At 39.2% G+C, this 27,054-nt stretch overlaps 1 protein-coding gene and 1 long non-coding RNA gene across 2 annotated transcripts; both read left to right on the top strand.

Annotated features, from left to right (window-relative positions):
- Nucleotides 1-7,771: 7,771 nt before the first annotated feature.
- tfr1b (transferrin receptor 1b) lies at nucleotides 7,772-21,645 on the top strand. Its single transcript, XM_038731697.1, is given in 19 exon segments — nucleotides 7,772-7,804; nucleotides 7,976-8,006; nucleotides 8,009-8,182; nucleotides 9,135-9,327; nucleotides 10,200-10,337; nucleotides 10,473-10,557; nucleotides 11,975-12,097; nucleotides 12,179-12,274; nucleotides 12,371-12,510; nucleotides 13,311-13,480; nucleotides 13,582-13,701; nucleotides 16,218-16,303; nucleotides 16,393-16,456; nucleotides 16,543-16,610; nucleotides 16,695-16,762; nucleotides 17,133-17,223; nucleotides 17,728-17,955; nucleotides 18,145-18,294; nucleotides 19,448-21,645. Coding segments are annotated over 19 exon segments (2,271 nt in total). The 3' UTR covers nucleotides 19,661-21,645.
- Nucleotides 21,646-22,239: 594 nt separating this feature from the next.
- On the top strand, nucleotides 22,240-27,053 carry LOC119912477. Its single transcript, XR_005446164.1, has 3 exons — nucleotides 22,240-22,471; nucleotides 23,937-24,041; nucleotides 26,801-27,053. It is a non-coding gene; the product is annotated as an uncharacterized LOC119912477 (long non-coding RNA).
- Nucleotide 27,054: the final 1 nt, after the last annotated feature.

Raw genomic sequence — 27,054 nt, 5'->3', positions numbered from 1 at the left:
ATTAATGTATGATAATATAATAATAATGTCAATAGTAACAGTGTTTGCTACAGGCCTTATGGTGCTGACTGAAACGCCAAAAAAAGGACTGAACAGCCTCTTGCAGCACAATCCACTATCTCCCAACAGCCTGCAATTAAATACAACGACTTTATGGGAGGCATAAAAATATATTTAAGACTTTTTGATACCTTCTAATTTCCTTTTGGGGAAAATAAATTAAATGCTCTTTAAACTTATCACAACCTGCAGATACCCTGTATAAAGATAGAAGAAGAGCAGCTATAAAAAAGCCCTGTTACAAACCTTTATGATCCATGGTGCCCACAAAATGCAGGATGTAACTCTAACCTTCATTTATTTATTTTATAGTCAATCTTGCAAGAAAAAGGATGATTTAAAATCTCCCTGATAATGTTCATACAGTCCCTTAGTTACAGTTACTGACTCAAACCTCTCTATGCCCACATTACTGACACTTTGTGTTACAATGAAGTCATGCTCTGCAGCAGCTTGCTCCAACAGATGACAAACCATCTGTGATGTCTGCACAGTGAGATCATATTACTGTAAATCTCTTCCCCCCCACAGGATGTGGTGGCTGTAGGTGTGTGATTTCGCATCTGTGGGACTTATTGATAAAACAAACAAAGAGAAACAGTGTCTTCTTCTTCTGGTCTGTTACTGCAACTTGAAACACGTTAAATGCACATAAATTTTGGTGGCGTTGATAACAGTTTGCCCTCTTGCTTGTTTGTCAAGGACAAGTGGACTGCAAGGCTGCCAAATAGGAATTTGAGAAAGGCAGCAAAGCAGCAGGCCCTGATCTTTTATCCACTGCTACCATTAAATGTGTTGAAGATAAACTTACTACAGTCTTCACTGATTTTTTAACAGATCTCTCAGGGAGTGCAAAGTCCTGCATGTTTTAAGTCGGCTGTCTGAATCCTAGAGCCAAAGAAATCCCACATCAGTTGCCTGAATGATTACAAACCTGTTGCATTAACATCTGTAATAGATCTTTAAGAGCCTATTATGTCCAGGGTGGTCAGTTTAGACCCCTACATGTTTGCATACAGGGCAAATAGGTCTGCAGGGGATGCTGCGTCCCCTGTCTCACATCCTGCAGCACTGAGAAGCACAGTCTCTCTGAGGACTACGGCTCTGCTTTGAATACAGTATCACCTACAAAACCTTGAGCATGACCTTGACCTTCCTACAGCTTAGGACACATGTAGTCAAAATAAACAATAGTATATAATCTCTAAAACCCAGCACACAAACAAGCCCCCCCCCACCCAACTATCACCTCTCCTGTACTCACTGCAAACAAACGACTGCTTATCACATTGCAACTCTGTTAAAATGTTGACATTTGCAGTAAAGGTCTGATCTCATGCAACAATGAATCAGCTTACAGGAACAAGGTCTTATCTCTGGTTGACTGCTGCCATCTCTACAAATTGAACATCTCCAAAACTCAAAACCACTGTAAGAGAGATGGGAAGGCTCTCTTGCCACTGACCTTCAATGGCCTGGAGTTGGATGGAGAGGAAGCCTCCACTCCACCTCAGCTCAAAACGTTTGGGTTGTCCAGAGAGGGGTTGCTGCGGTTCTACGGTGCCACAGTAGAAAGTGTTCACACCTTCTTTATATCTTTGGTATGGCAACTCCACAGCTCAGCTGAGGAAGCACCCCGTCGACCCACAGCTAATGACTCTCCCCTCAGGAAAAAGACTCAGGGCTATTAAAATGAAAGCATCCTGTTTTCTCAGCAGCACTTATTCTAAAACCACTTCTGGTTTTCTGCACCAGTACTTTGTGAAAGCAAAGCACCAACTACTACTTTTTATTAAAGCACTTGGCATTTTAACTTTTAATGTTTTACGTTACATGGATGTAATGTTTTGTGGGGTGGGGGTGTCTTGACTGTAATGTTGTGATTGTTTTTGTGGCAATAAAAGTCTTGAATCTTGAATCTTGCAGTTAAAAGATGGAGATGGCTGAAGGGCACAGAGAGCCAAACAGGATTAAACTCTGTGTGCCAACAACAACTGAATTCTGTGTGTCTAAACTCAGGAGATTACAGCCAGCAAGGTCAAGGTTAAAAAGATTGTTTCGCTTTACATGCTTAAAACGGACATTTGTTTAAAGTGGTTTCAGGCAACATAGGTTTATATCTTATGTCTTAGGTGTAATTGTTGGGATTATTATCTATTTAAATTAAATTAAGGATCAAGTATTTATTATAAACTTGTCAAGCACCCCTAATCAGCGAAGATTTGTTGTGAGACACTGCAAAAAATATTTATTCAATAAAATATTTCCCAGTTCAGAGTTAATAGAGCAGAAAAAATTATCACTCCTTAAAAATATATTCGATGTCACACCCCAGAACAATCTCAGCAGCTGTGGTGTCACTGGATTTACTTTATGTTATTAATACATTTCATGAGCAACCAAAATATTTCCCGTAGCACTTGAAGGCAGCAGTAATAAAGGCATCTAACATTATATTATTAATTTCACATTGCCAATTAATAATGTTGACTAGTGGTTTATTGCTTCTTATAAGAAAAATAGAAAAAATCTCTTGCTTAAATTTCTTACAAATCTTGAAATAAATATTTTTAGCTTGTTAATTTATTTATATCATAAAGACTTGCTTTAGAAGATATTACTTTAAATAGGTCATTGGGGTCTATGGGGATGATTGACAGAAGTGTGTGTTGATCGTGATTTTGTTTCTTTAGTTAGGTAAACATTTGGTAACTATCTTTGCTGTGTTAGTTTCAGCGGAGGTTTAGTAAGCACGGGGTTACTGATGCTCAGGAGATGGGTACCAATGATCTTCTGAGCAGTTTTAATCACCCGCTGCAGAGCCCTCCTTTCCTGGGCCGTGCACATCCCATGCCATGCTTCCTCTAGTTGTTTCTGAGCTTTCATCACCAGCGTTGAGATGTGAGATGATCGTGTCAGGTTCTCTGTGATACTGATTCCCAGGAACCCAAAACTTTTCACCTGCTCCACGTCAGCTCCACTGATGTAGAGAGGAGTGTGTGTCTTTATCTCCTTCTTTCTAAAATCAACGATCAGCTCCTTAATTTTGCTGATGTTGAGCAGTGGGTTGTTCTCGGTATACCACTCTACAAGATTATTAATTTCCTCCCGATATGAAGTCTCATCGTTTGAAATCCGGCCGATGATGGTGCATGATGCATTGGTGAATATTTTATAAACAACAAATAAAATAGGCTACTTAAGGTATCAAAAGTAAAATTCTGCATTATGCATTTTATTTTGTATCTTCTGTGTCCTGCAAACCTAATTTTGTTAAAATTGCAGTAAGGATATTTTTGTTGGAGTTTTAAATCAACTTTTTAAAAAATGCTCTAGAGAGGAATACTTTACTGTCTGTCTCTTGAAACAAGAAAGGATAATAACATGGTATTATACAGTATTTATTCATAAAATATCAGCAAGGATTTTGTTTGTTAATCTGTCTGTTAAAAATTCTAGAAATGAGAATGTATACGGCAGTTTGCTTCTCTAAAATTATAAAAAAAAAATATTTTAAAAATACTTAAAAAAAAATAAAAACAGTAGGTATTTACATTTTATAAAAAAGGTATTTACATTTTATAGACTCAGTTAAGGGCTAAAATGACTCAATACATCACATTTTATAAACTGAACATTTGTTTTGAATGTAAAATCTTATTCTGCAAAGTAATTACACGTGTCAGATAAATGAAAAACATTTTACATGTGCGAAAAGCAGTAGGAAGAAATAAAATAAGAAATCTATAATCACAGAAAATACATATTCAAATATAGCTATTCACATTCATATATTCACACATCTCACATCTCCACGCTGGTGAAGAAAGCTCAGAAACTTCTTGAGGAAGCTTAAGAAGGCAAGTTCTTGTCAGCTTTTACAGAGGAGCAATAGAAAGCATCCTGACTGGAAACATCAAAAACTGGCTGGGATGTGCACGGCCCAGGATCGGAGGGAGGGTGATTAAAAACTGCTCAGAAGATCATTGGTACCCATCTCCTGAGCATCAGTGATATTGGTGAGGTGAGGTTCCTACGCAGAGACCAAAGGATACTAAAGGACATAACCCACCCAGCCACAGCCTGTTCACCTTGCTGCCTTCTGGGAAGAGATATAGAAGTTTTAGCTGCCACACCACCAGACTGCAGAGCAGCTTTTAACCTCAAATTCATCCTCAGCACTGGTCCATTGATTATAGTTTATTTCTGTTTACCATTTTTACCAATTGCTTCTATATTAATGTATATTGTACACTATATAGCAGAAGCGGGATTTCACTATTTAACCTGTTATATTGTGACAAATAAATGTACGACCTACCTACCTACAATATTTGAACATGTAGGCCTACTTCATAGTAGAACCCTACTTCATCTCTGCTCCTCTTGAAAATAATTGAATAGCCTGTATTCATCTCTGAGTTTAGTGGACTACATGTATAAAGTAGTGTGAAATGCAAATACTCAAGTAAAGTACAAGTACCTCATTCGAGTAAATGTCAATACTCCCACAGAGTGCTTTAGAGAGACAATTCAGGTGAGGGTGGGAAGTGAATTATCAAAGGAGCTTGAGGTGGTGAATGGAACCCCTCAAGATAATGTAATAAGCCCAGTTCTTTTTTAATATATTAGTCAATGGTATGTTCAGTAGAGTGGGGAAAGAATTTAGGTTTTCATTGTTTGCAGATAACGGGGCCATCTGGAAGCGAGGGAGGAACCTGTCCTATGTTTTTGGCCAAATACAAGCTGGATTGGAAAAAGTAACTGAGTGGGCTAATGATTGGGGTTTTAAAATATCTACAGAAAAAACAAAGTACATGATATTTGGACATAGGAAGAAAATGCCAACACAGATGTTTCAAATAAAAAGTGAAATACTTTAAATTTTGACGAATGTGGTTAGACAAAAGAATGATATAGAAAAGCATATTGAAATCGTTTCTATGAAGTGTGGGGAAATAATTAATGTCCTAAGGGCTGGACTGGGACAAATTTATGCGTCGCCCCACCGGGCATTTGCCCGGTATGCCAGATTGCCAATCCAGCCCTGTCCTAAGGTGTGTAGCTGGGTCTGAATGGGGGGCTGATAGTGAATCTATGATGATGATACACAGAGCAATGATAAGATTATGGCTGAATGGTATATGGGTCAGCAGCCCCTTCAGTGATTAGTCAACCTGATATAGTCCAAGCAAAAGCCCTTAGAGTGTGTAGTGGGTCATTTTGTACACACTACCAGCACTATTAATAGAAACAAGGGAGATGCCGTTAGAAATAGGAAGACTACCAACAAAAAGCCTGTTGAGTCCGCAGTGGGAGCTTATGGGAACAGCAAGAAGGGTCAAAACAAACTTTACAGAAAAACTCAAATCTATGGCAGATGAAATTGGTATTGTGAATTTGAATGCATGTCCACCAATACGTCGTTGAGGTATACCTTCATGGTTGATCCCAGATCCCAATGTTGATTTATATTTTTGAAAACAAGCTAAAGACAGATGTCAGAGGCTGTACTGAAGGAGATGAAAGTCCGGCTGTGTCAAATATGGGGAGGCCACCTACAAAACGGGTCAAAGGATCCTGAGAGCGGTAAAGTGGCTTTTGGTATTAGCATTCCTGAAATAGGTAATAAAAAGGGTGTAGGATTCCAGATCACTTGTCAGTATTCACAGCAGAGCGGTGGCAGTTTTATGGGCATAAAGGTGGGTTGACCAGACCTGATTTACTTATGGAAATTGTGGTATGAGGCATGAGGTGGGGTTTCTGTGGGTTCTGGCACACACAGCTGTGGAGGGTAATGAGGAAATAGATGAGGTGGCAAAGAAGGCGGTGCAGGACGAAAGAGTAGCCTAAATGTAAATGTGGAGACAAGTAAACGGTAAAGATGTATTAGTTCACTGCAGAAAGTACTCTCGTGAAAGAAGGAAATTATTCAGAGACTTTGTGAGCAGCTGGAGAAACTATATTCAACCTACGCACTCTACTTAATTTGGACAGTTGGAACAAAATGAAGAAACTGATGGAGCACCTACATGAAACTGGATTACACAAAATGATCTGAAGAAGATCTGAATAACGAATATCGAGCAGTGGAGGGCAGCAAAAGATGCGTCTAGTCTGCCGAATAAAAGAAGAAGAGCGCTTCTCTGACTGGCCTACGTGCTCCCCTGTGACTGGCCTACGTGCTCCCGTGTGACTGGCCTACGTAAGTCATTGCGAGATTACGTAGGCAGAAGTACAGGAAGAACCTTTACGCAGATGGTGCGAAGCTGAGCGGCAAGAAGGTGAGAATCCTGACATTGACATATCTTTTTATTAGTTTACAGCTTACATTATCAGCTATCTTTTGAGCAGCATTGCCTTTTACGTAATGTTTCGCTCAACTGAAAAGACACGGAGGACACGAAGCACGTGCTGCTGCTAACTAGCTTATTTAGAAATGATGCTGCTAATGGCCCCTGCAAGCTGTTTTTATTTATTAATTTATATAAAACACGTAACGTTAGCTCGTAAGATGATGAGTGAGAAGATTTGCTTTATATTACTTCATCACCAGGATTTGATTTGGCCAGTTAATCGTGTCAATGACCGAAAGTTAATTTAATTATTATGATAATGGTTCAATCATTTTAGTCATGTTTCATTCATGTGCTAGATTCAGGTTTTATATTAACGTTATAGTAAGCTGAATATTTTGGGGGGTTGATCAAGGAAATTGTGACAAGAAGGAAAATAACTGGCCGATTAAAAGGTATTAATGAACATATTTCTTTTTGTTGTGCGTAAGACATGTGCTGTGTGGGACATTTCACAGTTTTACAGTCCATTATTTGATCACTCTATTGGCAAAAATGTATTTGTATTGATTCATGATGAATTTGATGCTCGCTCATAAGATGTTCATCAGTCAAAATGTGAATTTTCTTTAATATCTTCGGTTTTAGGCTGATGGGACAAATCAAGACGACCTTGCTTTGGGAAATTGTGATGGGCATCTATGAGGGGGAAACTGAAACTTAGACCCTAGCCATGTTTTTTTAATGAGTAAATGATTGGATGAAAATCTGAATACGTTTTCTGTCTTGAGGAAGAATGATTAAGTATTTCCTGCTTCAGCTCAGTTATGAGGAAATGTTTGATTAACTGGTAGATTTACGCCTCTACAAGGAAGAAGATTTATCTGAAAGGATGTTGGGAGGGGTGGAGGCTTGACATTTTTATAAATGAAACAAAGACGTGTTAAAACCGAAGTCTACCTAAAGGTCGCATTTCCAGGTGTGTGAGTGTGTAGTGAAGGTCTTCTTGAATGCCTTTTGAGACATTTGATAGTTGGCGTTAGATGGGAACACTTAATCATTATGAAAATAGCATTCATCATTGATTAAATGTCTTTTTGAATATGAATCATTTGGTCTAAAAAGTGTCCAGAATAATGATTCATATCGCTCATGATATACAAACACATTATACTGTATATAAAATATGTTGTTTAGGTTTCTCCCTCAGTGAATAAAGGTCAGCCTGTTTACCGAGAAATCTCTCTCCACCCTGCAGGCAAACAGCAACCCTTAACGGTCAGCTGAATAGCAACTTTGTTAGAAACCATGTACCCCCCCCCCCCCCCTCCATTTGCTTTCCTTAATTGCCTCTTACAACCTCGTCTCTCCTCTGTCTTCCACTTTCTGTCTCTAGAATTACAACAGCAGCAACAATGGATCGAGTGAGGTCTGCATTTAACAGCATGGTGAGTATTTCTTAGATTTAGTGTTTGATGTTTTACACTGTGTTTTACTCGTTTTTTATTATTTTTGCATCTAGAGTGAATTGATTTAACCGGTCCTCCATGCAGCTGTGGAACCGGGAACACATTGCTCTCACAGTTTGTATTCTTAGCTCACCCGGTCTTGCTCCCTAGATTAAAAGAGAGCGGTACAGCAGGTTCACGCTGCACCAGCGGTGGACGGAGAAAGACACGTTGAGGTCAAACTGTCTGATGATGCCACAGATGACGCCACAGAGGCCGAGGCAGGGGGCTCTCCGAGCTTCAGGCCAGCACCTCTGCATCAAAACCGCCGTACCATTTGCTACCTGGCCCTGGGAACTCTGCTGATTTTTCTTACAGGTATGCCATATAATCATTTTAATCTGTTAAGTCTGAATTTCTGTCAGCATGTTCCTTTTTAAAATTTGTTTTCTAAATGATATTAGGACTGAAACTAACGATTAATATATCAACTAATCAATTAAGTCTATTATTAATGTCAGAAAGTAGTGAAAAATGCCCATCAGACTTTCTCCAAGGTCATGTCGCTGTCTTTCAATCTCTTGTTTAGGGAAAAAAAACAAATGTGAAACAAAAAGAGAAGAAAATCAGCACTATGTCCAAAGCTTAATAATTCTTTGCACACATGGATGATGTGAACTGTTGAGCTGTTGTTCTTCTGCTCTCATACTTTATTCTGTTTACATTGTACCACTATGATTTCGCAACCATTTATTGCAAAATCTGACATGCCGCAGATTGATATCACACAGTCAACTAGGGCTGAATGAAATTTAAAAAAAACATAAATCATATTGTGAATTTTGAGTCAGGACTTAAGTGGGAATTAATAACTAACTTTTGCAGAAAAGAATATTAAAATTATGATGATGTGATTTTTGTTTTGTGGTGGTCCGTACGAAGCAAGCATGTTCCCTCACATCTGGAGAATATGATTTCTTTGGCTATTGCACTTGGCCATATTGCAATTTCGATAGTATTTGAATTAATTGTGTAGCCCAAATTATGACCAAGATTAAATTGGACCCATCTTGCAATAAACCTTCACAATCGTTGTTGCGCAGTCTGAAGGTGCCTTAAAGCAGACCTGTCCCAGACCTAAATGATTCAGCACTTTATAAACCAACAGTAGAATTTTAAAATCAATTCTTTCGCACACAGGAAACCATTGCACAGGTCTGAACTTGAGTGATCCACTTTCATAGTCTTTGTGAGTTTACCTGTAGAGTTAGAAAGCTGCTTGCCAACTTTTTTTAAAAAGCAGTTCTGGTGTCTGTGTACTGTTCTCCAGGCTACCTGATCGGCTACATCAGCAAACCCGGCGTGGAGCAGAAGAACTGTGGCACAGAGCTGGGCGGGGAAAATAGCCTGATAATGACGCCATCCGTTGTTGCACCAAATGCTCAAGTTCAGCTGGAGTGGAAGGACATCACCCAACTCCTCACGCAGAAACTCACCAGCCAGGCCTTTGACAAAACTCTGAGGTACGCTCATCCCATGCGCACTCTTAAACCACACTGGGGTGTATGTCGTCCTACAGAAGAGAACACACCGGACCATAAAAACGCCCAACGATCAAACAAACCCACTGCCAGTTCATTAATAAGTAAATAATCCCAGTTAATAAGAATAAGAGTGATTTTTACCAGCCAGGTACAGTTTTATAGCCTCCAGCTTCCTGTGAAAAAGGAAATGAGTAATAAATATAAATTAACTGGATGAGAACATTTTGTTTTTGAGTATTACACAGCTGAGAGTCAGAGACTACAAACAAGACAGGGGAAGGTTAAAGTGAGTGTGATTATATAAGGGATAATACCCATCAGCGTTATAACAAAACCGAAGACAAGTCTATGTTATTCTGTTTAACATGTTTAATCGTTTATTAAATGCATCCTGGATATAAACTAAACTAAAACGTAATTGCAGTTAAAATTAGCCTATAAAAAATAAAAAGGTTAACAAATTTCTTTACTGTTAAAACTAAACATACTAACAGACTCAAACATGACATGCTCTCTCTCCTGCTGACAGCCATTTCATAAAAAACTTTACACAGAGCAGCAGATACAAGTCCCTCTATCCTGATTGACAGGTTGCCATGGTAGCAACATGTCAAGACATGCTGTGTGTTTAAGAAGACTTGAAACTAGCGACTGAGACCGTAAAGTCATTATGAAAGTGTTTACTGGGCCATCAAGCCCTGATCTATTTACTGCACACTAGTTTAAGGTGTTAGCTTTTTCTTATAATAAGTTTATAACACCTTTTCATCTTAGTCTCATGAAAACCCTGTTATTTAATTTTTTTATCACCAAGCAGTCAGCAAACTGAACTAAAATGTGTTTCTCCGCAGTGACTTTGATGTGCTCAGACGTTTGGCAGGAAGTGAGGAAGATTTGAGTCTGGCAAACCGCATCTTTGATGAATTCAAGAAAATGGAGATGGATCCCTGGACTGACAGCCACTACGTTCAGCTGCAGCAGCCAGACAGGTTGATTTTCTTTGACCATACTTAAAAATGTCGCTGTAGTTCAATGTGAAATGGGGCACTGTGACATGCAACATATCCTACAAAATAAAACCAAATTAATGATACCGTGACCAGCTTTTGTTTTCTTTTTGGCAGCAATAGGCCAAACCGTGTCCTCTTTGGTTCTGATGTCTTCAAGCCTACGGGATATCTGGCCTACAGTGCTCCTGGGACAGTTGAGGCAAGTTGATACTTAGTTCTTTGATTATTTCATTTGAAATCGTTTTAAATTTTTCTGTTTTAAAAAAAATATTGATTTTGATATTTTATGTGTCCGATTAGTGTAGCTTGTGTGTTACACTTGATAAACCTGCAGCAGATACAATTTGGTGAAATTAAATGAGCTTGAACACCAACATAAGTGGGGTTTTTGTTAGTTCACTTTGTAACTCACTAGCAACAGGAACGGGAATGCTTTCCTGATAATCCTTTGTTTTTTAAGATTTCTTCAGTATCAAATTAATTCAGTGATAGTTGTCAGTACATCAAATGGTAGTAAGCATGAACTGTTATGAGTTAATTCTGCGAGCTGTATATTAACAAATCATACATTAAAAGGTTCGGTTAATTGTCATTCAGCCCCTCTACACTGTTTCGACCTGACCTTTTATTTTCATCGTGAGATGGGAGAATTTAGAAAGTTGCGCGACGCTGCAGAGAGCCTCCAGTTGCAGTAACACATGCATTATGCGTAAAATAGACTATATAATCAGACTTCATCCAGCCAGAGAAACGACCACTGACCGTCGCTGGAGTGTCCAGGGCCAGGGAGAGGAGGTCGCGGAAGGGACCTACCGAGCTGCGGACGGTCGGTAATCGTTCCCTCTGGCTGGACGAAGCCCCACACTCCTGATTTACGCATAATGCATGATGATACAGAAAAATAGAAATGAATGGCAAAAATAGCATATTGTCAATATTTTAGAAACCCTCCTAAATATCACAAATCATGTTTTCAGGGAATTTTACGTCTTATTAAGAGGAGTAAAGCTCACCCTGGTTCCCGCATAGTTCGCACCCTGGCCATAGCCTCGACAAAAAAAAACTTGATAAACACATTTGGGAATTTTCTTTGATCGCTCAGGGAACCAGCTGCTTCAGATAAGCCCTAAACAAAATGCTACCTGGATGTTGACAAACTTAAATCAGTAGCTGACTTGGCCCGCTGGCAAAGCAACACGCCTCAGTGAGGAATTGTGAGTTCAAAGCCAGCTTGACACGATCTTGCTAAAAATTTAACTTGAATTTCTTTTTCTAGCGGCAGACAGTGGTGTTTATATAACACATACTCACTGATCCTGGGGAAAAAAAAAAACTACGTTCTTATTTTTTATGGTAAAACATACTATAGGTATTAGGTACCAGATAGTTTAAAACGGAAAAACAAAAATGTCTGTTTTTTTTTTTTTGTTCTTCGTTTTCCATTTTTCTGTTTTGGTTTTAAAATAACTTAACAAAATATTCAAAGAACAAACCATTTGCTGATTTTTCAATGAAAATCTGTTTTTTGTTTAAACATACTTGTCAGATGTTCTTATAAAAGTCTATAAGGCCACAAAAATGTTACTTTTAGCTTTCTGGTGTGTTTGTGTTTGTAGGGGAAGCTGGTGTATGGCAACTATGGTCGTCAGGAGGATCTGGAGGTTCTGCAGAAGAAGAACGTTGAGCTGAAAGGGTGTGTGTTGCTGCTGCGAGCTGGAAAGATCAGTTTTGCGGAACAGGTATTTGCTGATTTTACGCCTTCACACTCCTCCTTTGTTCTCCAGAAACGTAACTAAAAGCCTGTCTTCATGTTTCTACAGGTGGATAACGCTGCCACAAAGGGGGCGTCTGCTGTTCTGATCTACCCTGACAGGAAAGATTACCCATATCTTGCGGGCACAGCACTCTACGGGCATGTAAGTGTGCACACATAGCTGTTTGACATCCATTGGTACAGCATGCTGTTATGTCTTGATTTTGTGAGTGAGTATGAGTGTGTGTCTCCTATTCAGGTCCATCTGGGTTCAGGCGACCCCTACACCCCTGGATTCCCCTCCTTCAACAGCACCCAGTTCCCCCCAACTCAGTCGTCTGGCCTCCCCAAAATCCCAGCCCAGACAATCACCGCCAACATAGCTTCAGCTCTTCTACAGTAAGACACACACACACACACACACACACACACACACACACACACACACACACACACACCCTTTGTCAGATCTTCTGGTTACTTGGATGACATATCTGGGGTGGTGATGGTGCAGTGGAAAAGACACATGCTTTTGGTCTGGAAGACTTGGGTTCAATTCGCACTGTGACACGTCCACCAATGTGTCCCTGAGCAAGACACTTAACCCCTAGTTGCTCCAGAGGTGTGTGACCTCTGACATATATAGCAATTGTTAGTCGCTTTGGATAACGGCGTCAGCTAAATGACTAATGTTGTTGTTATTACCGTCTACTCAGCAGAAAAAAATATGTATATCCTGTCAGTGGTGTTTATAAAACATATATTCTCACTGATCATGAAAAAAAACAACATTCTTATTTTTTATGGTAAAACATGCTATAGGTATCAGGTACCAGATAGTGGATTTTTAGTTAGTTGGATTATTTTTACCAATATTTTTTGTAATGTTTATTTATTTGGAGTTTTTAGGAAGGTTCTAGGAAATATTTGTATTTCTGTTGTTATTGATATCTTGATATAAATAAAGACTTCTCTCCATGTCACCACCCGTAGGATCATGTGCTGTATGTATCTTCATACATGTGTTTTGGAAGGGTTTTCCTTCATGATATGTTTTGCTCCAAATATTTGACTTTACTATCAAACGTTGTCATTCTGTCAGTAAATTTGCTAAATTGCCTGAAAAAGTTGGAAACTGGAAAGCTTTCCAAAGCGGTAAATTCACCTGTTCCTCGCCTGCCTCTCTCTGTCCTCTCTAGGAAAATCGGTGGCCCTGAATCAGATGAAAGCAGCGGTTTTAAAGGCGGCTTTGAGTCGCTGGCTTACAGTCTGGGAGGCAGCAAGAACATCACTGTCGAGGTGAACAACGTGCTGGTCAACAGGAAGATCCCCAATGTGTTTGGAGTCATCAAAGGATTCATTGACCCTGGTAGAACTAAACTCCCTCCCTCCACAGTGTGATTTATTTTTTTTCCTTTATCGTGTATCTAAGTGTTTGTGGTGCTTTGGTGTCTGTATGTGAATCTGCAGATCGCTACGTTGTACTGGGAGCTCAGAGAGACGCCTGGGGTAGTGGTTTTGCCAGAGCCACTGTCGGCACCTCTGTACTCGTAGAGCTGGCTAAGGCTGTTCATGAGATGGTGGAGAAAGGTAAGACATATAATACTTTGCATACTGTACAATACACAAGGGATTAGCAGTGATTAAAAAGGACATGACACCATGTTTGAAGAGTGGCAACTCAAAGGCGTCTCTGTTTTTGACTTTCTGATCTTTATTGTATGATTTCTGTGTAGTGTCAATGTTCAAAGGTATTTCTTTCATTAAATACACTACTTCTCTCCTGCACTGTTAGTTTGTAGCAACTGTCTAATGTAGTGTTTCTCAACGGGGGTGTTACCGCTCCCCAGGGGGCATTCAGAAGATGGGGGCGCTGGAAGCAGCATTTTGGAAAGGGCGGCGCTGAGCTGCTTTTGGGGGGCGTTTGTTGAGATGAAAGTTTTAAAGTGAGTTTACACCAAAGATTCACAACAATACGAGTTTAAACTGCTTGCAAAAAACTGTGGTCTGCAACATTAAAACCTGCCAGTTTACTCCACTGCGAGACTGTGTGAATCGTAACTACTCTTCTATTCAGTGTTTCCGTCATCTTCATGTGGCAGCTGTGAAATTTCAGCCACATGCTGTGTAAACTCTGGAAAATTGACACTCTTTTTTTTATTATTGCCATGGAAAAATATCTTTCTCTTAAGCTTTAATTTCTCTGATGAATATGCCGTGAACGCCTTTCTATCGCCGTGTTTACACACTCACAAGGGGAATATTCTGCTGTCGGACTTCCCCTGAAAGCAACTTAGCATCCAGCACCTGATGTGACACCAGCGAGTGCCGTGACATTAATCAAGTGGACCCACCTCTCGCTGTGAATAGCATTGAGTTTGTGTCCAAGCGGTAACTTGACATGTAGAGTTTCAATTAAAGAAAGGTAACGTTAAAAACTGAGGAGTTATTTACTGCACTTTATCCGAGCTGCTGAAGTTAACATGTGGATTTGTGGTGAGATCGCTACCTGATCACAGTGCTGCTTAGGCTACCTGTCAACCGTTTACCATTCAATCCCGCAGTTATCCCGTTTAAATACATGAAAAACGTGTTAAAACAGAGGAGCTAGCTCCAGGAGTTGAAATTAATTAATTTATCATTGAGGAGAAAAGGTGCCACAATCGCATTGAAAGAGGTTACTTCCCCAAACAACAGACACAAAGAGGAGGGAAGACTAACTTGTGTGTGTTGACTCAGCAGGGATGATTTTAAGTAAGTTGATCTACAGGAGAAACAAAGCAATAAAGAATACCTGAGAGCCTTACTGCATTATATTCTGATATATTTAGAATTTTCACCTTCCATCTGAATTTTGTGTTTCCCTTTTTATATAAATAAAAGCATTTCCACCTTAAATTTGTGCAGAAATTTTTTGCAGAATGCGGGAAATTAAGTCTTTTATGGGGGAGGACCCCAGACATTAAGTGCACCATCCAAGAAAACAGTCTGTGTTTACCAAAAGTTTCTGAGAGGAACATTCACTTATTAATTAAATATAACTACTATTGATGTGACTTTTTTGCAGTCGTTAAATTAAGTGTGAACAGGTGAACTCAATCAGGTCAATGAGGAGGAATGAAAGGTGAAAGCGGGAGACAAATAATGATGAGAAAGGAAAGGAAGTAAGGTAACGGGAGTGAGGTCTGTGAAAGGAAGTGAATATAAATAGAGATAAATTGGGGGTGTTTACTACACTAAGGATTGGCTCATGAGCCTGAATAATAAAATTGAACCGTTTTCTCCTATAACAATCTTGTAGTGTGATTTTTATTTAGTACTATTAGTGAGAGGCTTGCTTTTAAGCAAGATTTATGTTTGAGCCAATGTGTAAACGGGAGTCCTGCTGTAGATTGTGATGTATATATTACCACTACTTCACTAGATAAAAGTATCAGGCTGTGTTTAATTTATAGTCCCCGTAGTAACACAATGGTGGAAAAGTCCAGTTTGTTTCATAACTTTGTTCCAGACTGTTCCATGCAATGACTAGAATTATGTTGTCTGTCTTAACGTCAGGTATCCAAATGAACATGAAAGGTTTTTCTTTCTCCCCTCTTAATACGCTTCCAGTGTAAGTGAAGGGGACAAAGAAATACAGGACATTACAAAGGCTTTTGAAATTTGAGGCTTCAGCAGCCTCATTCAGTCACATCATGTGGAGAGCTTAAAAATTACATAGTTATTTGTACAAAATTCCCTCTTTTTGTCACTTTCCCTCCACTGCAGCTGAGTGCAGAAACACTGTCAAGAGAAACAAAAGAGGGTTTATAATGAAAAGTCACTTAGGAAGATTTCCACTTTATTTCCACAAGTCAATCTGCCATCACTTAATGCTGGAAGCATGTTGGAAAAATGGTTTTTAATAGTAAATATTAAGGAGGGATGATCCCAGGAAGCAAAGACAGACTTGAACATATCCTTTTACTATAGCAGTCAGATGTTTGCGTCGCTGAAGAGGAGAAGACTACATACGGAGTATCTTTTTTTTCAACTTGCCGTTTCAGTGTGTGTGTAGGTTTAGCAGTCTCTTTTTCTTTATGATCAATGTTGTTCTGTTTTTCCAGATGGGTTCAGGCCCAGAAGAAGCCTGGTGTTTGCAAGCTGGAGTGCCGGAGAGTATGGAAGTGTTGGCGCCACTGAGTGGTTGGAGGTAAGAATTAAATATCTCTGATCTAAATGTAAAAAAAAACAAAGGTTAATCGCTGCTCTGTTCTTTAATATGTCTGTGTTTGTTCTTAGAGTTTTATATCCTCAGTTGACAAACGTGTTGTCACCTACATAAGCCTGGATGGAGTGGTCATGGGTAAGTACAGGACACACCTGCAGCATATCGCTACACTCAAATGCTTTTCAGTGGTTGTCAGTTGACTGAGTTTATCTACTCACAAGGTAATGGGAGCTTTATGGCCTCAGCAAGTCCGCTGTTGTACAGCCTCCTCGAGAAGACGATGAAAGCGGTAACAGCACTAGAACCCACTTGCTAATGACGCAGCTCTATAGGAATCAGTAGAGTTTGTATTAACTTTGCCTCGTCCACACAGGTGAAGGTTCCTCTTGGTTCTGGCACTGTGTACGACCTGGTGGGGGAAAGTAAATGGGAGACCAATGCGTAAGTAGATAACCATTACGTGTTGCGTGGTCTTTAGAAATGAAAGTTATGGAAGCAATACAGTTTGTTTTTTTTGTTTTGTTTTTTTTATTTAATAACAAAAAAATTTATTCTCAAATGTGCCGTTTGTCTAAACACAGGCAGCTTGACAAGAGCTTTGCCTGAATAAAATGCAGCCTAAAATTGGCACATTTGATTTAAATCAGCAATGTGATGTGTAAGTAAAATGTGAACAGGCCGTTGCCAGTCTTTGGGTCAAGTTTCATTAAGTTTAAAAAAAGAAAACATGCGGTTTGATACCCAGTCCTACAGCCAGTTCTTTTTGTTGCTACTATCCATGTACAATAACTTTACATTACTATGTGTGCAGACTGAGGCCGATGTCAATGGACGACCCTGCCTATCCCTTCCTCGCCTTCTCTGGAATTCCATCCATCTCTTTCCACTTCACCTCTCCCAAAGTGAGTCTTGCTGGAAAAACAAACAGCGGAAATTTACTCTTCTATTTTTTTAAATGTAAAAATCAGCGTTAATGGCTTTAATCAGGGGTTTTCAAAGTGTGAGGCAGGCCTCCCAAGAGGGGCTCCAAACAGTTTCAGGGGAGGCTCAGTGAATGGAAGTGAAACATTATTACATTACCTATTGCATTAGTTATCAAAAGGAGATCACATAGAATAGCCGACATGTGTGAGAGTTCAGAGATACAGTAGTTTTTGGGAACTGTTTTCCCCCCATCACAGTCAGAAACTAATAAATGCCTTAGGACAGACCTTTCTTTTTTTTAAAACTATTTGGTGTAGTCAGAAGTTATTTCAATCTAGGAAATGAGTGAAACTTACCACGTAAACTAAAGATGTGGGGGCCGCTGTTTCCCAGGCTTTGTCTGAGGGGAGGCCCGCAGTCTAAGACATTGCAAAGCCCTGGCATAAATGAAGAACAATGTCCTATCTTGTTCCCCTTTTAAGATTGAGGCCTACCCTTACTATGGCACAGACCTGGACAACAAGAACAATCTCAATTTCCAAACCAACCGTCGCACCAGTGAAATGGCAGCGGTGGCGGCGCAGTTTGCTGGCCAGATGGCTCTGCGGCTGGTCCACGACCACCGGCTCAGCCTGGATGTGAGCCGATACAGCAGCGTCCTCGCCAAGGGTGTGGCCAAGGTCTACAGACACATCAACCAACTCTCACAGGTCGGTCTCTCTTTCTGTCAGACATTTTTTATGCTCTAATAATTCCTTCCATCTGAATCAGAATCGGTGTTCCAGGTTACAAGCGCTATAGTGCGTGTGCTTGATTGTTTATATTGTTTTATGAATTATGTTTTTGACTGAATACGTCTGTTCTCAGAAAGGTGTATATGTTGAATTTTTGTTCTGCAGTCTGGTCAGCTGAAGGAAGTGAATCCCAGCTGGCTAAACCGAGCACGCGGCTCGTTCCAGCGAGCTGCTTCCAGCATCAACGAAGCCTTCGACAAGACTGACTTGGATGACAAGGAGGCCTGTCGCATCCTCAACGACAGGATCATGAGTGTAAGATGCTCTACTGTGATTACTCTGCTGTGTAGCCACATTTGTATTAAAATGTTGTTAATGAAATTCAGTTCTTAAAAAACAGGGTTGAATTTTTAACCGTTACAATAATATTAACTATCAAGGTTAAACAAGGAGGAGCAGGAATGTACTGGGACTGAAAGTCAGCCCGGGACTTTGAAATGGAGGAGCCATTGATGCGAACGCCTTTGAGAAAGATTATTTGCAGTTACTTTAATACTAATAGTGTTTCTGTGGTTTAAAGTGAATCAGATTAGGCTGAAGACCTTCAAGAAACTTTAGGATGACACGTGCCTCCTCAGTTTGTATAAGCAAGTCACCACTGCACTAAACAAGACCAGGTCAGGCAAGTGTGTGTGTGTGTGTGTGTGTGTACTTTTTCCTGCGACTGTAAAAAAAATTAAAACATATCAATGGTGGAACGCTTTTACTTTGAGGAATATAAACACGTTTTTCTACAGAATCCTTTTTTGATGAACACAATTGGCAAAATGTACAATTTTAAATCAGAAGTCTGGTCAAAGAATAAATAAAAAAAGTACAAATCTGAGCATTTGTGGTAGTGCAACGGTAGTGCCAGGCAGAGTACACCCCGTTGCGTACTCTGCCTGGAGCAAATAACCATATATGGAAAACCGGCTTTGAATGAAGTCATACCCAGCCTTTAGTAGAAAGAAATGTTGAAACCTGAGCATTCAGAGCAGGGAGAAATCTGAGGTTTTGGCTCACAGGGATTTCTTTTAAATACTCCTACCTCTTTATTTGACGATTTGGCCACGTTAACATGAACAGTGGACATTTTAACATTATAGACATCCCAGAAAATATGGAAAAGCATAATAAATCCCCTTTAAACATTTTTTACTTAATGTATGAACCTGAGAGTGCACAGTAAAAATGTAGTGTGGTGATACTGTAAGTTGGGATTTAGAAGGACTCAATGATTTGTTGGATTAAGAATCAGAGCTCTTTACTGTCTCTCTAATATGCCAGAGCTGTTGCATTAGCTAGACCGGTACTGTAATAACACTGCAACATCTTGAAGCTACTTTTAATGTCTTGGCACATTTAAACATCTTAACACCTCACCGATGTATTATGGTCTTTTTTTAAATTTATTTTATAATTCTAGGTTGAGCACACCCTCCTCTCTCCTTATGTGTCCCCCATCGAGAACCCCTTCCGTCACCTCCTGCTGGGCCGGGGCTCCCACACTTTGGCATCCATCGTGGAGACCGCCGACGTGAATAAGTTCCGCACCCGACTGGCCCTGGCCACCTGGACCCTGGAGGGATGTGCCAACGCCATGGTGGGCAACATTTGGGAAATCGACAACGAAATCTAAAGAAAATGGACGGGGAGTTGTTTGGCGTTGGTGTGTGTGTGAAATTAAATATGAGGTAGAGCCGAGATAGGAGCTCCAATAATCAGCACTTAAGCACAAGCTATCAATCACCGGCCTAGGTCTCGCCCTTTAAGAACAGGCTTATTATCAGTTTTTGGGGGGTCTCGATCCCACTAAGATCAGGAGGAGGTAGAAAATATAAAACACATTCTCAAAAAATGTGAACCAAGTACTTGAAGAAATGAAACATGACAAATCTGCCTCCTCTCCAACACCTCGGACCAGTCAAAGCCTTAGCTGCGACCTATTGCCATCCAAACACTGAGAAACCTTATTTATACTTAAGTTTATTTATCAGTGGCAGTGTCCACTATAAATGTATTGTTTGTCTTTTTATACGACGTTATCGGAAGCAGTGCCTTCCATAATTATGACGGTTATACTGTCTAATCCTCTGGCAGCATCTGCTACAGAAAATGACTCCTCAACTGTTGCTTACAAAATGGAGCCCCTGATGAAGTTAAGATTTGAATTTTGAATGACCTTCATTTCTTCCTTTTGTGTGGATCCCAGTTAAAATGGTAATTTGTGTTTAAAAAAAAAAAAAAAGTGACGTGAAGTGGCGCTTCCGTTGATCATTGAAATGGTTAATTAAAAAGCATTAAAAGGGAGAAATGAAGGGTAGAAAATAGTTTTTCTTGGAAATGTGTGTTAGTATTTACATTTATCTGTCAAAAACTACACTAAGAACAAACATTAAACTGAAACTGTCTTGATATTATGAAATTTATATTAATATACCAACAAGCCCAGAGATAAACTGTGTTTGATTGGATTTAATCTGCGATTGATGGCAGGATGAAAAAAAAAACAAAGCCACCAAGAAACCATAAACAAACCTTATCAAATTCCATTTTTAGTGCAACAACTCTGATTTGTTCAGTAATTTGCAAGAAAGCCATTTATGTTGCACAGTCTACTTTGGAGCAGTTAATAACATGATCGAGTTATCGGGAGCAGTGTCTTCCATAATTAAAACCCATTATCGGGAGCAGTGTCTTCCATAATGACAAGCAGTAATGGTAGTTTTTACCTACCCGTATGTATATATGTGTGTGTGTGTGTGTGTGTGTGTGTTTTTACGTAGTGTGTATTTATCGAGGGCAGTGTCTCTCATATTTCACTTAAAGGGTGGAACAACTTATCGGGGACAGTGTTTCCCAGAGTTTTATACTTGACATATTTGCGTTATTTTGTTTTTTTTTGTCTTTTATTTTTGGATTACGTGTGTGCGTGTAGGCACAGTTCTCCTGTGTATTTGTGCTTTGGACTTTTTTCTTGTGTTTCTTTGTGTTAGTGACTTTATAAACACCACGGATTCTGTTCCTATGTATGAATTCATTGCACAAGCCACACTCTGTCTGCATGTTTCAGTCACGTGTTTCCTCTTCACTGCATGTTGCTGTGTTGCTTTACTGAGGCGTAGCTCAACAGATTTGGATCATATCAAATGTTCAAATTCAACCATATATTTTTTTCTTTAATACATACACTGATAGATAATTTTTTGTTTGACCATTTTCTTACCATTAAAGTTAGTCCTTCATTTTCCCAGAAGGTATCAGTCCTCTGAACATAAAGCAGCAGAAAAAAACCACAGACACAATAACAATACAATTGAAGCCATAATATGAACACTTTTTCATAATTCAGATTATTACATGTTTGAACACATTGGTTTGTTTCCACATGTCTGTTCTGTTGAGCTTCGTACAGTTTTTTCTTTCCCATATCTGTCACAAGAATTAAAAGTAAGGTTGCTTTTTTCGCTCACTGTCTAACTAAAATACTGAATGCTATGTTGAAATACTGTTTCAAAACCTGGTCAGTAAGATGTTTGCACTTGAAAAGTTCTTGGAAGTTTTGTTTCTGTGACCTTCATGTTCAGCTGAAAAGTGTAATAAACCCTTTTGGGCATATAGCAACCTGTGATGTCTGATCTTATCTTATCTCATGCTTCTTGGGCCGCAGCATTAAGAAGGCAGATGTAGTTTTGAAAATGTTTATATTGTCAAATATGGCTCATTTAAGGCCACCAGAAAGACTGAAAATGCATAAAGGGTTAAACTATAGCCACTAATATGTCCCAATCAATGGAGTGTTGTGATTTTAGCACCCACACAAATTGCTAAGTTATTATTAAGGCTGTTGATTTTAAAGTTTATTCATATTAAGGTGTTTTCATTAGTAGGTAAATGTAAATTTTTAGGTTCAGAAGAGTTAAATTAAATTTCCTGTATGTTCCAAATTACCACATCCTGTTATAATAGGTTAAGGTAATGTTAAGATTTTTAATGTTACATTATTTAACAGTATTACAAATATTACGAGTATTTTGTTCATTTAATACTAATTAAATTAAATATGGCCAGACGTTGAAAATAAGCCTTTTTAATTAATTATCAGTTTAAACTTTTATTCTGAAACCTAGACCTCTAAACAGGAAGTGCAGTTATTTCGGTCATTCCGGGCCAGCAGCGTTTAACCCTTTTTGTATACAGTGCATGGTTTAACCGGAGCGTTGCGTTGCGCGTGAGGTTACGCACAGTGACGCTCCTGAATCCCTACAGGCGCGCAGAGGAGCGTCCCGGAATTAACGGAGGAGAGAGAGAGAGGAAAATAACGGATCCGCTAAATTTAACCGATTCACGGTAAACGGTGCACCTTCCCGCCGGGGTGCAACCTCTTAGAGCGGCGGACGGAGGTCGGAGGAAGGGATCGTTCTCACGCGGAGCCTTCAAGTCTTCCCAGGTCGGTATGCCGTGGGTATTTTATTCTGGCTGCTCGTTACTCCCCACAATCAAGATGCGACATGTTGCACCAAAGCAAAAATACAAAAAAATGAATAAATAGAAATAAAAGATTGAACTCTTGTGGACAAGAGTGAAAGTGTTATGGTGAGATGTTTACTGACAGACAGGGAGCCTAACGTGACCGAAGCAGGTTAATCAGCTTTGGAGCGTGAGCGTGAAGCAGAGGCTGGATCAATTAAAATCTATTCTGCTCTATTCGTTACAGATGAATAGGTCTACATGTCCCTCTGTTTCTGTCTTCATTTGACATGTTTAAGTGTATTTCTGTTGAACTTAGTTTATTGTCAACATTCAACAAGGTAAAATCCCTGCAGATAAAAACTACGTGTGCACGGGTCTGTTTATTCTGTGTTTTATTTATAGTATCTTGTATATGTTTGTGTTGAGGTGCTGTAATTGTAAATCATGACTTGAGACCAGACTACATCCAAGAATTTTACAAATATTGAGTCCCATCCCCACAGCCACATTTTATTTAGATTTTTTGAAATACAATAGTTGTAAAATGGTTTATTTATTTTATTTATTCAGTTAACTGTTGAATTAAATTGCCATTATAATCACAGTCGGATTTATTGCCAAGTAGGTTTCCACACCTTTCCACACACTGTACATGAAATGTGTTTTGGTGCATAACAATAAAAGTAAGAAAAAACAAGTACTACAGATGTCAAGAATCAAGAATTTAAAAAAGAAAAATGTGCAATTATATACAATTATATTATACAATTACAAGTCATATTGTGCATTTTATTTTTGCAACGAATAAGAAGCTTTTAGATTTAGCTTTAGGCCTCCTGCACACGCCAGGAAAGACCTTCTGGTGGGGAAATACTAAATCCTACAAGTTCTATAGATGATATTTTATCTTCTAAACAAAAGCAAACAAAACCCCACATCGGTCAAGACCTTTCAGTTCTTAATTTTTAGTCCATTATTTGTGTCGGCCTAAAAGTAGTCAAATTTAAATATCTTGAGTCTACTGTATAAAATATATTGAATTCTCTGTGCATCTTCCAACAACGTGCAAGTGAATCAGGCACTACTGATGTTTCAACACTACAAAATTAGTAGATTTTTGATTCTGATGACACAAAACCTTGGAAGAAAGACTGCAAATCAGCATTCTCCTTTTTTTCCTATCATATCCACTAACTGTTAGCTTTTAATTGTAGAGTGTAAACACCCAGCCGTTTGCTAAAAACCCCAAACAAATTCCAGTCTTTCTTCTGTTTTGAGACAGCTGGAGCTCACAGTTGCTTTGAGTATTTGACATTTATTAATAATATTTATAATTAATTATCTCTGTCTCTCAGTTCAATTCTTCAGCAGTTCTTTCATTTCTAGATTCTGTATTTCTTTTGTGTTTTTCTGGTAGTAAATCTTTTTGTATGTGTGGGTAGATGTGGGGTGTCTCCATCCATGGCCTCCTTCAGGTGACCTCCGGTGACCTCAGTCACTCCTGACTGCAGCTTTGAACTCCTGATCCACCAGAAGACGTCTGCAGGGTGAGACCACTTAAACTGTATGACACCATTTCGGAGAGGCCCGGCTGTCTGTACTGGCCTCTACTGCACTAAGCAAAGTACTCAGATCTTTAACTTAAAGGGTAATTTCATTATGTTTAAATCTGGGTCCTGTTTTCACATATTTTTGTGTTGAAATGACAAGCAGATACAACAAGTATTGGAATCTGTGCAGTAGATGGCTTCAACCAGCAGCAGCGTTGTCAATCGGGGTAATTGTGCCCATCAAAATTACGTCCGCAAAAAGTGCTTCTTTTTGCTTCTGACTGGCTCAAACTGTTAAACCAGCTGTCTGACAGCTCCCCTTTCTACTCCCCTGTCCGATTAATTAGCACTGACTATCTGATTCAACTGTAAATGCTCTTAATCAGAAGCACGCTGCTCCGAAACCTGCTGTTTCCTTGTGACTGTAATCAGAGCAGGATACCGAGAATACAAATGCACAATAAATCCCTACAGGGAAACATCAATGTATCTGTGAACACTTCTGACTAAATTTCAGGTGTCTGACGCCGAGACGAGGCAAAGTAAAACAGCTCAGTTCTCACCATCGCTACACTCTTCATGCCAGTGAACGTAAGCTAAATTTAGCTTTCCTATGTTTAGAGCGTGAGCGCCGGCCTCGATACAACTTGTGCACGCAGAGATGAAAGCTCTGATGCACAAACGCACACACATAAACACGCATGTGAAATGTACAGGCATATAATGCACACTAATGCCAGTGCTGCTGCAGTTTGTGCACATGTTATCTGTCAAATGTTGCTAATGGTGATGGCTCAGCATCTAGAAGTAATCTTCTCATGTATTTTCTTGTTCTCAATCTGTACTATTACATTATTTGTGTTTTACCACTAGCCTTTAACCCTTGTTTCTAAATTGTAATTTGAAAACAGACAAGCACCAGAGTCACATTCATATTAGTTTTTAGTGTAAGACATTTGAGCTCATAATATTTTAAATTAAGCTCACAGGATCAGGCAGATTGGATTTGTGTGTACATTTTTATCTTTGACAAGAGCTCAGTGCAAGCAGCGGTTAAGCTTTTACCAAACATACCGAACAAGAACTGAAGTAATGCTGTGATATCACTCAGATCTTCCTCATGTTACCATAATTAATATGTTTGTGAACGGACATCTTTATATATATAAATATATAATGTATTACAAATGTGATTTGGTAGTCTGTGACAAGCTGTGTAAACAGAAGGAATTCATTAAGGCTATTATTCAGGATTCAGGATTCACATTTAGAGAAGAGAATACAAAGGGAGAATTATTTAGACAGTTTGACAAGCCACCAACCACGTATTGTCTTAAATCACAAAATTTTATATATTTATTAATTCACTGGTTTCTGAAACACTATTGTTTAAATGTTGTTTCAAAACATTTTCTTCACTTCAAGGTGTGTAATTTTAATGCAGAATATTAAGAACCTGTAGTAATTTATTACGTTTTTTTTTACCTATATATAGTCACATGTTTAGTCCAAAAAAAATATCTGAATCAGCTTAAAATAGCCCAACATGTGTGTTACATAATCCTAACACTTTGTAACCTCCTCTTCATATCATTAACACTCTCAGAAATATTATACTGACCTCAGTTTCATCCAGGGTAGCTATGTGAAATCATCGGGTGGTGATGGCGCATAGATGCTTACCTTTGTTGTGGGAGGCCTGGGTTTGATTCCCTCTGTGATCCACCATTGTGTCCCGAGCAAGACCTAGTTGCTCCAGAGGCGTGCGTGTATAGCAATTGTAAGTCGCTTTGGATAAAAGCGTCAGCTAAATGAATAAATGTAAATCATTGCATAGAAGCTGAATGCTAACATGCCGGTGTTTGGCAGGTATCCTATAATGTTTACAAAATTCTCTCTCTTGGTTTAGCGTGCTAGCATGTGAACGTTTGCTATTGTAGCATGACACAAAGTGTAGCTGAAGCTGATGGTAATGATACCACTTTTGCAGGTTTTTGGTCATAAGGGCAGTGATGATGGCACTAGAGCAAAAGTCAGGGGATCTCGACTGTAATGAAATAAACATGAATGTCTGTGTCAACTTTCATGGCAATCCTTCTTAAAGTTGTTGAGGTATTATATGTTATATGTTAGCATGGCTAAATAAAGGAGTGCAAGAAATAGTTATTTTCATTATCACTTAATTTTTTATTATAATAAATGCCCATCATGATTTCCCAGAACCCAAGAAGTCATGTTTAAATGTCTTGTTTTGTCCAAACAGCAGTATTCAGTTTTAATGCCATAAGACCATTTCTCTTGATAAATGTCTTAATCTAGGGTTGAAACTGTTATATTTATTATATAAATTGGCCTGCTGTATTTTCCAATTGTTTATTCAAAAAAAGGCTTGAGTATTGTTTTGTCTTAAGATGGCTTGTTTTGTGCACAAAACACAAACAATAATATAAAATCACACTGGAACCACTGAATGTTTCAAACTTTATTACTGAATGCAACCGTTTCTTTAAAAATGGTCCCCAAATCAGCCCAAAGCTAATTTACCACATCATATTTGCATCCTTTACAAATATATTGCTTGTTTGGGTTGATGTCAAGCGTAGCTGCTGTACCATCTGCATGTTGGCATCTATCAAATGACTATTATTTCTCTTTGGCCTGACCATTCATCCATTTACCCATCCATCTGTCCACTTATTTGCATCTACATTTTCTCTCCTCCTTCCTCCACGATATCCCTCTCATCCTCTTGTTAGAGCTGCTGAATTATTTAACATCAGACGGTGGGCTTGGCTGCCGAGCGAGAAGGAGAGAGAGAGCTAGAGAGAACAGAGGCGGGAGGAAAAAATGATGGAGAGAGAAAGGGATGTATGGAGGTGTCCGACGCTGCAGGAAGCCGTGAGTCAGCAGGGAGAGAAAGAACCAGTGGGAGGGAAGACAGAGAGGGTTTATAGATAACTTTAGGTGATACGTCTGCGGAGAGTGGCGTCAAAAAGCCTCCAGGTGCGTT

The sequence above is a fragment of the Micropterus salmoides genome, unplaced genomic scaffold (assembly GCF_014851395.1).
Source record: "Micropterus salmoides isolate LMB-PRFRI ecotype aquatic unplaced genomic scaffold, ASM1485139v1 Ms_hic_scaffold_1, whole genome shotgun sequence".
Taxonomy (NCBI): domain Eukaryota; kingdom Metazoa; phylum Chordata; class Actinopteri; order Centrarchiformes; family Centrarchidae; genus Micropterus; species Micropterus salmoides.
The sequence above is the reverse complement of the archived record's forward strand: the minus strand, read 5'-3'. Positions and strand labels throughout refer to the sequence as shown.